The following is a 13047-nucleotide window of genomic DNA, read 5'->3' on the forward strand; positions in this document are numbered from 1 at the left end:
GTGTCGTTTCCCTAATTTCTTTCTCGGCTTGTTTCTCTTTTGTATAGAGGAAGGCAACTGATTTATTTGAGTTAATTTTATACCCAGCCACTTTGCTGAAGTTGTTTATCAGCTTTAGTAGTTCTCTGGTGGAACTTTTGGGATCACTTAAATATACTATCATATCATCTGCAAATAGTGATATTTTGACCTCTTCTTTTCCGATCTGTATCCCCTTGATCTCCTTTTGTTGTCTGATTGCTCTGGCTAGAACTTCAAGAACTATATTGAATAAGTAGGGAGAGAGTGGGCAGCCTTGTCTAGTCCCTGATTTTAGTGGGATTGCTTCAAGTTTCTCTCCATTTAGTTTAATGTTAGCAACTGGTTTGCTGTATATGGCTTTTACTATGTTCAGGTATGGGCCTTGAATTCCTATTCTTTCCAGGACTTTTATCATGAAGGGGTGTTGAATTTTGTCAAATGCTTTCTCAGCGTCTAATGAAATGATCATGTGGTTTTGTTCTTTCAGTTTGTTTATATAATGGATCACGTTGATGGTTTTCCGTATATTAAACCATCCCTACATGCCTGGGATGAAGCCTACTTGATCATGGTGGATGATTGTTTTGATGTGCTCTTGAATTCGGTTTGCCAGAATTTTATTGAGTATTTTTGCGTCGATATTCATAAGGGAAATTGGTCTGAAGTTCTCTTTCTTTGTTGTGTCTTTGTGTGGTTTAGGTATAAGAGTAATTGTCGCTTCGTAGAAGGTATTCGGTAGTGATCCATCTGTTTCAATTTTGTGGAATAGTTTGGATAATATTGGTATGAGGTCTTCTATTAAGGTTTGATAGAATTCTGCACTAAACCCGTCTGGACCTGGGCTCTTTTTGGTTGGGAGACCTTTAATGACTGCTTCTATTTCCTTAGGAGTTATGGGGTTGTTTAACTGGTTTATCTGTTCCTGATTTAACTTCGATACCTTGTATCTGTCTAGGAAGTTGTCCATTTCCTGAAGATTTTCAAGTTTTGTTGAATATAGGTTTTTATAGTAAGATCTGATGATGTTTTGAATTTCCTCCGAATCTGTAGTTATGTCTCCCTTTTCATTTCTGATTTTGTTAATTTGGACGCACTCTCTGTGTCCTCTCGTTAGTCTGGCTAAGGGTTTATCTATCTTGTTGATTTTCTCAAAGAACCAACTTTTGGTTCTGTTGATTCTTTCTATGGTCCTTTTTGTTTCTACTTGGTTGATTTCAGCTCTGAGTTTGATTATTTCCTGCCTTCTACTCCTCCTGGGTGTATTTGCTTCTTTTTGTTCTAGAGCTTTTAGGTGTGCTGTCAAGCTGCTGACATATGCTCTTTCCTGTTTCTTTCTGCAGGCACTCAGCGCTATGAGTTTTCCTCTTAGCACAGCTTTCATTGTGTCCCATAAGTTTGGGCATGTTGTATCTTCATTTTCATTAAATTCTAAAAAGTTTTTAATTTCTTTCTTTATTTCTTCCTTGACCAGGTTATCATTGAGTAGAGCATTGTTCAATTTCCACGTATATGTGGGCATTCTTCCCTTATTGTTATTGAAGACCAGTTTTAGGCCGTGGTGGTCCAATAGCACGCATGGGATTATTTCTATCTTTCTGTACCTGTTGAGGCCCGTTTTTTGACCAATTATATGGTCAATTTTGGAGAAAGTACCATGAGGAGCTGAGAAGAAGGTATATCCTTTTGCTTTAGGATAGAATGTTCTATAAATATCCGTTAAGTCCATTTGGCTCATGACTTCTCTTACTCTGTCAACATCACTGTTTAATTTCTGTTTCCATGATCTGTCCATTGATGAGAGTGGGGTGTTGAAATCTCCCACTATTATTGTGTGAGGTGCAATGTGTGTTTTGAGCTTTAGTAAGGTTTCTTTTACGTATGTAGGTGCCCTTGTATTTGGGGCATAGATATTTCGGATTGAGAGTTCATCTTGGTGGATTTTTCCTTTGATGAATATGAAGTGTCCTTCCTTATCTTTTTTGATGACTTTTAGTTGAAAATTGATTTTATTGGATATTAGAATGGCTACTCCAGCTTGCTTCTTCTGACCATTTGCTTGGAAAGTTGTTTTCCAGCCTTTCACTCTGAGGTAGTGTCTGTCTTTGTCTCTGAGGTGTGTTTCCTGTAGGCAGCAGAATGCAGGGTCCTCGTTGCGTATCCAGTTTGTTAATCTATTTCTTTTTATTGGGGAGTTGAGGCCATTGATGTTGAGAGATATTAAGGAATAGCGATTTTTGCTTCCCGTTATATTCATATTTGGATGTGAGGTTATGTTTGTGTGCTTTCACTCTCTTTGTTTTGTTGCCAAGACGATTAGTTTCTTGCTTCTTCTAGGGTATAGCTTGCCTCCTTATGTTGGGCTTTACCATTTATTATCCTTTGTAGTGCTGGATTTGTAGAAAGATATTGTGTAAATTTGGTTTTGTCATGGAATATCTTGGTTTCTCCATCAATGTTAATTGAGAGTTTTGCAGGATACAGTAACCTGGGCTGGCATTTGTGTTCTCTTAGGGTCTGTATGACATCAGTCCAGGATCTTCTGGCCTTCATAGTTTCTGGCGAGAAGTCTGGTGTGATTCTGATAGGTCTGCCTTTATATGTTACTTGACCTTTTTCCCTTACTGCTTTTAATATTCTTTCTTTATTTTGTGCGTTTGGTGTTTTGACTATTATGTGACGGGAGGTGTTTCTTTTCTGGTCCAATCTATTTGGAGTTCTGTAGGCTTCCTGTATGCCTATGGGTATCTCTTTTTTTAGGTTAGGGAAGTTTTCTTCTATGATTTTGTTGAAGATATTTACTGGTCCTTTGAGCTGGGAGTCTTCACTCTCTTCTATACCTATTCTCCTTATGTTTGATCTTCTCATTGAGTCCTGGATTTCCTGTATGTTTTGGACCAGTAGCTTTTTCCGCTTTACATTATCTTTGACAGTTGAGTCAATGATTTTTATGGAATCTTCTGCTCCTGAGATTCTCTCTTCCATCTCTTGTATTCTGTTGGTGAAGCTTGTATCTACAGCTCCTTGTCTCTTCTTTTGGTTTTCTATATCCAGGGTTGTTTCCATGTGTTCTTTCTTTATTGCTTCTATTTCCGTTTTTAATTCCTTCAACTGTTTGATTGTGTTTTCCTGGAATTCTTTCAGGGATTTTTGCGATTCTTTCAGGGATTTTTGCGATTCCTCTCTGTAGGCTTCTACTTGTTTATTAATGTTTTCCTGTGTTTCCCTAAGGGAGCTCTTCACGTCTTTCTTGAAGTCCTCCAGCATCATGATCAAATATGATTTTTGAAACTAGATCTTGCTTTTCTGGTGTGTTTGGATATTCCATGTTTGTTTTGGTGGGAGAATTGGGCTCTGATGATGCCATGTAGTCTTGGTTTCTGTTGCTTGTGTTCCTGCGCTTGCCTCTCGCCATCAGATTATCTCTAGTGTTACTTTGTTCTGCTATTTCTGACAGTGGCTAGACTGTCCTATAAGCCTGTGTGTCAGGAGTGCTGTAGACCTGTTTTCCTCTCTTTCAGTCAGTTATGGGGACAGAGTGTTCTGCTTTCGGGCGTGTAGTTTTTCCTCTCTACAGGTCTTCAGCTGTTCCTGTGGGCCTGTGTCTTGAGTTCACCAGGCAGCTTTCTTGCAGCAGAAAATGTGGTCTTACCTGTGGTCCCGAGGCTCAAGTTCACTCGCGGGGTGCTGCCCACGGGCTCTTTGCGGTGGCAGCAACCAGGAAGACCTGTGCCGCCCCTTCCGGGAGCTTATGCAGCCTCAGGAGTGCCCACCTGACCAGGCGGTTGGGTCTCTCTCTCACGGGGTCTGGGAGCAGAGAGCTGCTGCGGGCCGGGATCCGCGGGTGTGGGACTTCCGGTAACACAGGACGTGCCCGGTCCTAGAGGAATTCCGCCTCTGTGTGTCCTGATTTCACTAGGCAGCCTTCTTGCAACAGACAAGTTGGTCTTACCTGTGGTCCCGAGGCTCAAGTTTTCTCGCAGGGTGCTGCCCACGGGCTCTCTGCGGAGGCAGCAACCAGGAAGACCTGTGCCGCCCCTTCCGGGAGCTTCAGTTCACCAGGGTTCCAGATGGCCTTTGGTGTTTTCCTCTGGCGTCCGAGATGTATGTACTGAGAGCAGTCTCTTCTGGTTTCCCAGGCTTGTCTGCCTCTCTGAAGGTTTAGCTCTCCCTCCCACGGGATTTGGGTGCAGAGAGTGAGATTTGGGTGCAGAGAGCCATTAAATTCTTGACATAATTTAAAACATATTTGGGCGTAGTATATGAGAAGATTCTCTTGGAAGCTCAAGAAATTGAAACATTATATTTTTTTAGTAGATAGCCCAAACCCTACTTAGTGGTGAAACTAAGGGCAATGAGAAGATATAATACAGGGAGGCAAGGGGCAAAATGTGTTTGACTGAGTCTGGACAGACAGAGGTAGCATGAATTTGATGCTAGGTATCAGACAAAGTCACTTTGATGATATCCAGTATAAAACAAGATGTTAGTTTTGAAAAGGAAAAACAAGCTGAGTGGATATTTATGAGACACTCTCACTTTCTGATAGAGCCTACCACAAAGACAGCTGACTTCTCTATTTAGTTCTAGAACTGAAGCTCCTTCAAAGATAGGCTATAAAGTCTGTATTCTAGACTCATCCCAATCCTGATAGGGCATATGAAGGCCATGACCTGTATTTACAATACTTCATCTCACAGCTGTTCCATGTCTTTCTACTCCACTCTTCAATCTTCTGGCCCCATCTATGTAACATCTTTCAGAAGCACCATTTAGCCTTTTCCGGGTGCACTCAGTATATGCTCACCTTGTACTTCTGGGTTGAGCGTAATGTAGAGCAGAGCCCAGCGCAATGTTATGGATGTTGTCTCTGTTCCAGCAAAGAAGAGGTCCAGAGTGGTAGCGATGAGATTTTCTTCATTGAAACTTGTAGTAGTCTTGTCTGGGTACTAAAAAGGTATTGTGTACTTTTAAAAAGAGGATTTCCTCATTATTTTATTAATTAACTAATTTATTGTTTTGTTTTTCTCTTTTTTCATGTTCTCCGGTTAATTTTATATTTTTATAATTAATTAATTTATTAATTCATTTATACCATAATCACTGCTCCCCCTCCCAGAAATCCCTTCCCATCTTGATTACTTGGCTTGCCTCTTCATCCCCTTACCTTCTCCTCTGAGATGGAGGGAGTCTACCTTAAGTATCCCCCAATTCTGGAGCATCAAGTCTCTACAGGTTTGGCTGCATACTCCCCTACTTAGGCAGCCCAGTTGGAGAATGGATTTCATAGACAGGTAACAGCTTTAGGGATATCCCCTGTTCCAATTGTTGGGAGACCCACAGAATGATCAAGCTACATATCTGCTACATATGTGTTGGGGCTCTCAGTCTAACCAGTGTTTAGTTTTTGGTTAGTGAACCAAAGGTCCAGTGTAGTTAACTTTTAATGTCTGATTTTATTCCCTTAAGTGTTTTAGGACTGTTCTGATCACTTATTTGCTCTTGATATGGGATGTGGTATCTGTCTAGAAAATTATTTCATTTAAATTTTCTGATTTGTGGAGTGGAGGCTTTTGAAATGAAACCTAATGATGTTTTGTTATGTCTTCTTTTTCAATTCTGATTCTTTTATTTGGATACTGTCTCTCTGTATCCAAAGTTAGTTTGGCTAAGGGTTTGTCTAACTTGCTGATTTTCTCAAACAACCAGCTCCTGGTTTTGTTGATTCTTTGTATTGTTCTTTTTGTTTCTGGTTGATTTCAGCTTTCAGTTTGACTATTTTCTGCCACCTACTCCTCTATCACCAGGGAAGGTACTCAAAGTTGTAAAAGGCCCTCGGTTCTACCATCTGCTTTCTGGTACATAATAATGTGCAGACTCCACCACACCCTTTGAGACCATGAGCTATGTTGATCTGCTAATCCTTCTCTGTGAGAACAGATCAAACCTACCCCTAAAATTGTGAACCAAAAAACTTCAACTGTTCAAATTGTTTTTGCTGAGTGGTGTCCCAATGTTGCACAGGTAACACATATATGTGACTGACTGCTGGATGCGAGATACTTGGTATTGAAGATTAAGGAATAGCATAGCAAAGGATATTAGTGCCCTCTGAGAGCTTGGAACATTTTTGTGGTAGAGTGTCCACAGTCCTCAGACTAAGCTCACATATCCAACATGCATAGGGATTAGTCTAGTTGTGAATCAGTGTGGTGTTGTACCATTAAATACATGGCAACATGATGTAAGGTCCACTGGAACCTTCTAAACCACCATATTATAATTTTTCTAAGAATACCCAGCCCACATCTTCCTCACCTTTGTCATTTCTGTCAGGAAAGCATCAACGAAGTCTCTCGGCTCATCAGGATTCCAGTCTTTTCTGTGACGGTCTATCATATTTGCAACAATCGATTTCAGTTTCTCCCAGTTTTTAAAAACTGTTTGATGTGGTCCAGGAAGATATTTAAATATGAGTGGAAAGACATTGTAGAGCTTATAAAGAAAAAGAAAAGAAAAATATTGGAGATACCATGGAGTCACTTTTCCACAGTTTTAAATAATCTTGTACTTCCCTCCGTTTCCTTTCTGGTAAATCTGTGCCATCTTGGTTTCAGGTTTGCCTCTTGTCACTCATGTGTTTCAACTGTGCTGTGCAAAATATGTAAAACAACAGACCAGTTTTAGTGAGCCCATCTTCTTGCTTCCTGGTGTACTTCAGCATCTCTCCCACCTGAATGTATTGCAAATAGTTCCCATAGAGAACATTTACCAATGTGATCACATGGGTTTACTCCTTGTCTAACAATCCTCAAAAGCCATCTACTATACTCATTGTCAAACAGTGCTTTGCATATTTAAGCCCTGCAGAGATGGAACCCTGCAAGTCTTCATTATTATCTATGTTCCCTTACACTGTCCAACCATCATGGCCCCTGAATCACATTGAGGGCACTTCTATTTCAGGTCATTGCAGTATATATTCATTGGGAATAAATAATATCTCTGGAATTAGCATGGGTCCTTATGTTTACATTATGAATGTAATGTTCAGTGGTCCAGGGCTTGGAGCTTGTCAAGAAAATTGGCGTCTTTTTGCCTCCTTTGTATGTTTTTGATCAGTATTTATTTTCCCCCAGAAAAATTACCACTACTATGTGTTGTACAGGTAGGTGCACATGGTGCTGTCTCCAAAATGATTTAATATCTGTATAGTAATTTAGCAATTTTTACTTAAGTAAAATAGATGATGAATACATTTTCAATAATACTATGTAGTATACAGATAGTATGGCACAGCCTAAAATCAACAATACTTCAATTAGTCAGATGTGTGCTATTTATTCTATGAGCTTCAGGTTTGATAGTGAACAATATTGACATTTTTGATGTTATTAATAATGTTAAAATAGGTCAATATTTGCTTTTAATATTATTAATAACATTAAAGTATGATGACATTTAATATCATTAATAACATTAAAGTATGATGACATTTAATATCATTAATAACATTAAATATATCGATGTTTAATAAAGTTAATATTCTAAAGTAATATTTATATTAGATTCCTTACTAGTGGAAGCTCACTGTTATTAAAGATTCATAGCATTTCACAGAGTTCTATTTTGCTTGCACAGTCTTATACGAATACATTTCTATTTTTCCTTTGTTTTCTTCCAAACCTCTTTTTCTTTGCTGCTCCTTTTCTTCCATGCTACTGATCTTATAAAATATGCTATTGATTTTCTCACTGATAGTTCTGGCTTTTTACCCGTAAAAACCATATAACTGTGCCAGGTTTCAGATATCATGTCCTATACTTTTATATGTAAAGGTCACTGAGAAAATTCATGGACATGTACTTTTGAAGTGTTCATCAAAGTCCCTAATGTAATTGTTTATGCTAAGAATTTTGTTATCACTTAACACACAAACCCAAATTTATAGGAGAAAATGAAAGCAATACTAAGAGGAAAGTTCATAGGACTACATGCCTCCATGAAGAAATTATAAAGTTCTCATACCAAGAAGTTAAAACTATACCTGAAAGGTCTAGGGAAAAAAAAGGAGTGAGCACAACAAAGAAGAGTAAAAGGCAGGAAATTATCAGAATCAGGGTTGAAATCAATCAATTAGAAACAAAGAAAACAATACAAAGAATCAATAAAACCAGGACTTGGTTCTTTGAGAAAATGAAGATAGACATTTAGCCAAACTTCCTAAAAGACAGAGACACAGTATCCAAATAAACAAAATCATAAATGGAAAGGGAGACATAACAATAGACACTGAGGAATTCAAAGAATCATTAGTCTTACTTCAAAGCATGTACCCCAAAAATTAGAAAAATTTTAAACAATGGATGGTTTTTCTAGACAGGTACTACCTACCAAAGTTAAATCAGATGAACTATTTGAATAGTCTTATAATCCCTATAGAAACAGAAGTAGCCATTAAAAGTCTAACAACAGCAACAACAGCAACAACAACAACAACAACAACAACAACAACAACAGCAACAGCAACAGCAACAGCAAACCCCAAGGCCAGATGGTTTTTTGTTTTTAAGTTTTCTTTCCATCTTTATTAACTTGGGAATATCTTACTTATATTTCAATTGTTATTCCCTTTCCCGGTTGGTTTCCAGGCCAACATCCCCCTAACTCCTCCCCCTTCCCTTCTATATGGGTGTTCCCCTCCCCATCCTCCCCCCATTACCGCCCTCCTCCCAACAATCACGTTCACTGGGGGTTCAGTCTTGGCAGGACCCAGGGCTTCCCCTTCCACTGGTGCTCTTACTAGGATATTCATTGCTACCTATGAGGTCAGAGTCCAGGGTCAGTCTATGTATAGTCTTTAGGTAGTGGCTTAGTCCCTGGAAGCTCTGGTTGGTTGGTATTGTTGTTCATATGGGATCTCAAGCCCCTTCAAGCTCTTTCAGATGGTTTTAGGGTAGAATTATACTAGACTTTCAAAGAAAATCTAATAACAGTACTTCTCAAACTCTTCCGCAAAATGGAAACAGAAGGAACATTGCCAAACTCATTCTCTGAAGCAAGAATTACCCTGATATTTAAACTATACAAAGACTCAACAAAAGAGAATTTCAGACTGCTTTTTCTTATGAACATTTATGCAAAAACACTCAACAAAAGAATTGCAAAATGAGTCCAGGAACACATCAAAACATCACCCATCATAAACAACTAGGCTTCATCCCATGGATGCAGGGACAGTTAAATATACAAAAATATCACCAATATTAATAAGCAGATTGACAAAAAAAAAGATGATCATTTCATTATATGCCAAAAAGCCTTTGACAAAATCCATTCCTGACTTTTAGCTATACTACAGAGCAATAGTGTTAACCACTTCATGGCATTTTTGGTACAGAAAGAGACATGTTGACCAAATGGAATCAAATTGAAGCCTCAGAAATAAAGCCACACAACTATGGACATTTGAATTTTGACAAAGAAGCCAAAGTCATACAACCGAAGAAATAAAGCATTTCCAACAAATCGTGCTGGTCTAACTGGATATCTACATGTAGAATACAAACAGATTCATATTCATCATCCTGCCCAAAACTCAAGGTCAAGTGGATCGAGGATCTGAACATAACACTGGATACACTAAATCTCATGGGAGAGAAAGTGAGAAATATCCTTGAAAACATTAGTATGGGAGAGAATTTTCTGAAAAAAAAAACAAACAAATAACAAAAAAACAAAACCAATGGCTCAGGCTTTCAGAGCAACAAATGATAAAAGCAAACCCATGAAATTGCAAACTTCTGTAAATGGCATCCTACAGATTGGGAAAAGATCTTCCAAAAGATGCTCCACCAAACCACAAGGACACATACTCCACTATGTTCATATAAGTCTTATTCATAATAGCCAGAGACTGAAAACAATCTAGATTTTCCTCAACTGAAGAATGGAAAAATAAAACATGTTACATCTACACAATGAAATAGTATTCAGCTATTAAAATAAAGCTACCATGAATTTTGCAGGCAAATGGATGGATCATGGGAATACCACACTGGATGAGGTAACCCAGTCCCAATAGGATATGTCTGGTATGTACACACTGAAGAGTTGATATTTGCCATAAAGTACAGGATGTCCACGATATATTTCCTGGACCCAAAGAAGCTAAACAAGAAGGAAAGTTCAGTTAAGGATGCTTGAATCTCTTGTAATTGGAGGAATAACATAGTCATAAGAGGCAGATAGAAGGAGAGAACTGGGTAGGAGAGGGATAGGAAGGGGAATGGATGGGTTCAGGATCAGGTATGGGAAGGGTCAGGAGAGATAGCCAGATAGCCCAAAGAATGAAAGGAAATCTGCAACTGATGGGTAGGAAAGGGGGTTGCATCTCCAGGGTGAGACAGAGACCTGGGCTAAGGGAGACACATAAGAATCAATGTGGTTGACCTTAGTGTGGCTCACAGCATTGGGGACATTAAACCTGAAGAGACTACCTCCTGTGGCCAGACAGGAACCCCAGTGGAGCAATAGTGACAGCAACCTACCCACAAAACGTTTGATCCAAAATTTATCCTGTCTACAAGAAACACAGAGACTGGGCATGAGCCAACCTATAACTTATAACTAATTCAACTTGAGACCCTTCCCATGGGCAAACACCAATCCTTGACACCATCAATTACTGTTATGCTTGGAGATAGGAGTCTAGCATGGCTATCTTTGAAGAGAGATCACCCAGCAGTTGATTTGGACAAATGCAGACACCCACAGAAAAACAGTGGATGGAGCATGGGGACTATTATAGAAGAATAGGGAGAAGGATTGTAGACCCAAAGGGCATAGACACGCCACAAAAAGACCAAGAGTTTCAACTACCTTAGACTCTTGGTGCTCTCAGAAACTGAACCACCAACCAAAATGTATAAATGGGCTGGACCTAAGACTCCATGCACATGTGTAGCAGATGTGCAGCTAGTTTTCATGTGGGTCCCAAACAACTGGAGTAGGAGCTATCCTAAAAGCTGTTGTTTATCCATGGAATATGTTCTTTAAGCTGGGCTGCCTGGTCTGCTGTCAGTGGGAGGGGATATGCCTAGCCCCACAGAGAATTGATGTGCCAGTGTATTGGAATACCAATGGGGACCACAGTTGCTCAGAGGTGAAGGGGAGTAGGGATGGGGGAAGGAATGTGGGACAGGGTGATCAGGAGTGGGTCAGTGAACAGGTTGTAAAGTTAATAAAAACCATAATCTTTGTTATCACTTTGTTGCCACCTCTTCATTCCTTTGATCCATACATCTAAAAATCGGTTGGGGAGGCACTGAACTCCTAGGCTGTGCTTATTAGAAGGAAAGAAATGAAACTGCTAGACATGGAATTAGCATGAGTAAGTTATACTGAGGAACAAACATAATAGACAATAGGAAGAACCAACCTTATTCTTTATGTTTCTTTTCATGCTTGTAAGTCATGGTAACCAGTTCTTTAGTGTTTAGTGAGAGCATCCCTGAATTTGAAGACAAAGTGTTTATGGGAATAGGATAAGTTAGAACAAAACTACTTCTGGGTGCATCATTCATAAAGAGATGCATAGAAACAGAAGTCCTTAAAAAGAAAAGAAAAGAATTTCTGTAACCATTGTGTACTTAATGTAAGGTAAAGCTCAAACTTCTGAAACTGTTACTTCTATACACTCCAAAAGAGATGTTCAAGGGATATGAACTGTAGCACAGATATCCAAAAAACTATGAAAATAGAAACGGGGAGGATGTCAATATATATTATTAATTCCTGAACAAATAAACCCAAACATATTTAAAACACGTTAAGAGTTACATAAAATAAGGAGTTTAAGAGTTTTGTTACAGAAATAATCATTAGCCTGAAAGTGCATTCAAGTAGGCAAATGGATTAAATACAAGACCTGTACAGGGAAGTCATTAAGGTAAAGGAAAAAGGCAGCAACTTCAAAGAGAAAATCAGTAACATAGTTGAAAAGGTCAGTAACATGGAAAACACATGCAGCAGAAAAACTGAGGTTTGGGAGAAAAAAATTCAAGTGAAATTTTAAGATACGTACAGCTTGACAATTCAAAACACAGAAAGAAAAACATCACAAATAGATTAAATTAAACAATAGCCTATATGTAATAGAAGACAGTGTTGAGGAAATATTATATTCAAATATCATTAGAAAATAATGAGTATGGCCATAATGTCTAAGAGTTCTATGATATACTCTAGAAACTAATTCTATGTATATATAATGCTATAGCAAGAATAATAATTATTTAACATTGATGATAAGAAAGCAAAGAGATAACTCAGCAGTAAAGAGCACTGCCTGCTGTTTCAAAGGACTTAAATTTGATCCCCAGCACCAAAATTCTGACTCAAAACCACTTGTATCTTTAGGGTCCCTTCCTGGTCTGGACTCCTAGGCACCTAGACACAGCAAGTAGAAACATACATAGAGGCACACATCTCATTCTCAAAATATAGTGAGTAAGTCTTAAATTTTTAACTGATGGAAAAATAAGAATATTTCAAAAAAAGAAGAAACTAAGTCAATTCAGCTTCACTAAGCCAGCAGTGAAGCAGCATCACACTGAGAAGAGGAACAAAAGCAATGCCCATAACAAGGACACAGGGAAGACTGCATTTCATAACAAATGGCTGAACTAATGAGAAATATGAAGGAATACATTGTGATTAACACCTAACAAGCAAACCTGTATTTGCAATAGAGGATTAATCGAAGAATAAACAATAATCCAACCAACCAGAAAACAACTCTAAAAATCACAGCAGTTAGTGGAGACTGTTAAAAAATAATCTTAAATGTCAATGACTCTAGCACACCAAAACCAAAACATAAATGGGATGAAGAAACCCACACAAGCATTATATTGTGTCAAAAAACCAAATCTTACTGACAAGGACAAGGATGTCCACAGACTGAGAGATATGAGAGGGAAAATACACAATCCACAAAGAAAAAATTAAAATCACCCATTCCTGGTA

At 38.5% G+C, this 13047-nt stretch overlaps 1 protein-coding gene across 1 annotated transcript in view; it reads right to left on the reverse strand.

The window, feature by feature from the left end:
- The window catches only part of Cyp2j16 (cytochrome P450, family 2, subfamily j, polypeptide 16), a 46244-nt gene that overhangs the window by 15002 nt on the left and 18195 nt on the right, over nt 1-13047 (reverse strand). The window contains exons 5-6 of the mRNA XM_087551517.1: nt 6337-6513; nt 4826-4967 (exon numbers count right to left, since the gene is read on the reverse strand). Coding sequence (XP_087407643.1) covers nt 4826-4967; nt 6337-6513 — 319 coding nt within the window. The remainder of the gene's footprint in view (nt 1-4825; nt 4968-6336; nt 6514-13047) is intronic.

This window comes from Rattus norvegicus, chromosome 5, assembly GCF_021556685.1.
Source record: "Rattus norvegicus strain SHRSP/BbbUtx chromosome 5, alternate assembly SHRSP_T2T, whole genome shotgun sequence".
NCBI lineage: Eukaryota > Metazoa > Chordata > Mammalia > Rodentia > Muridae > Rattus > Rattus norvegicus.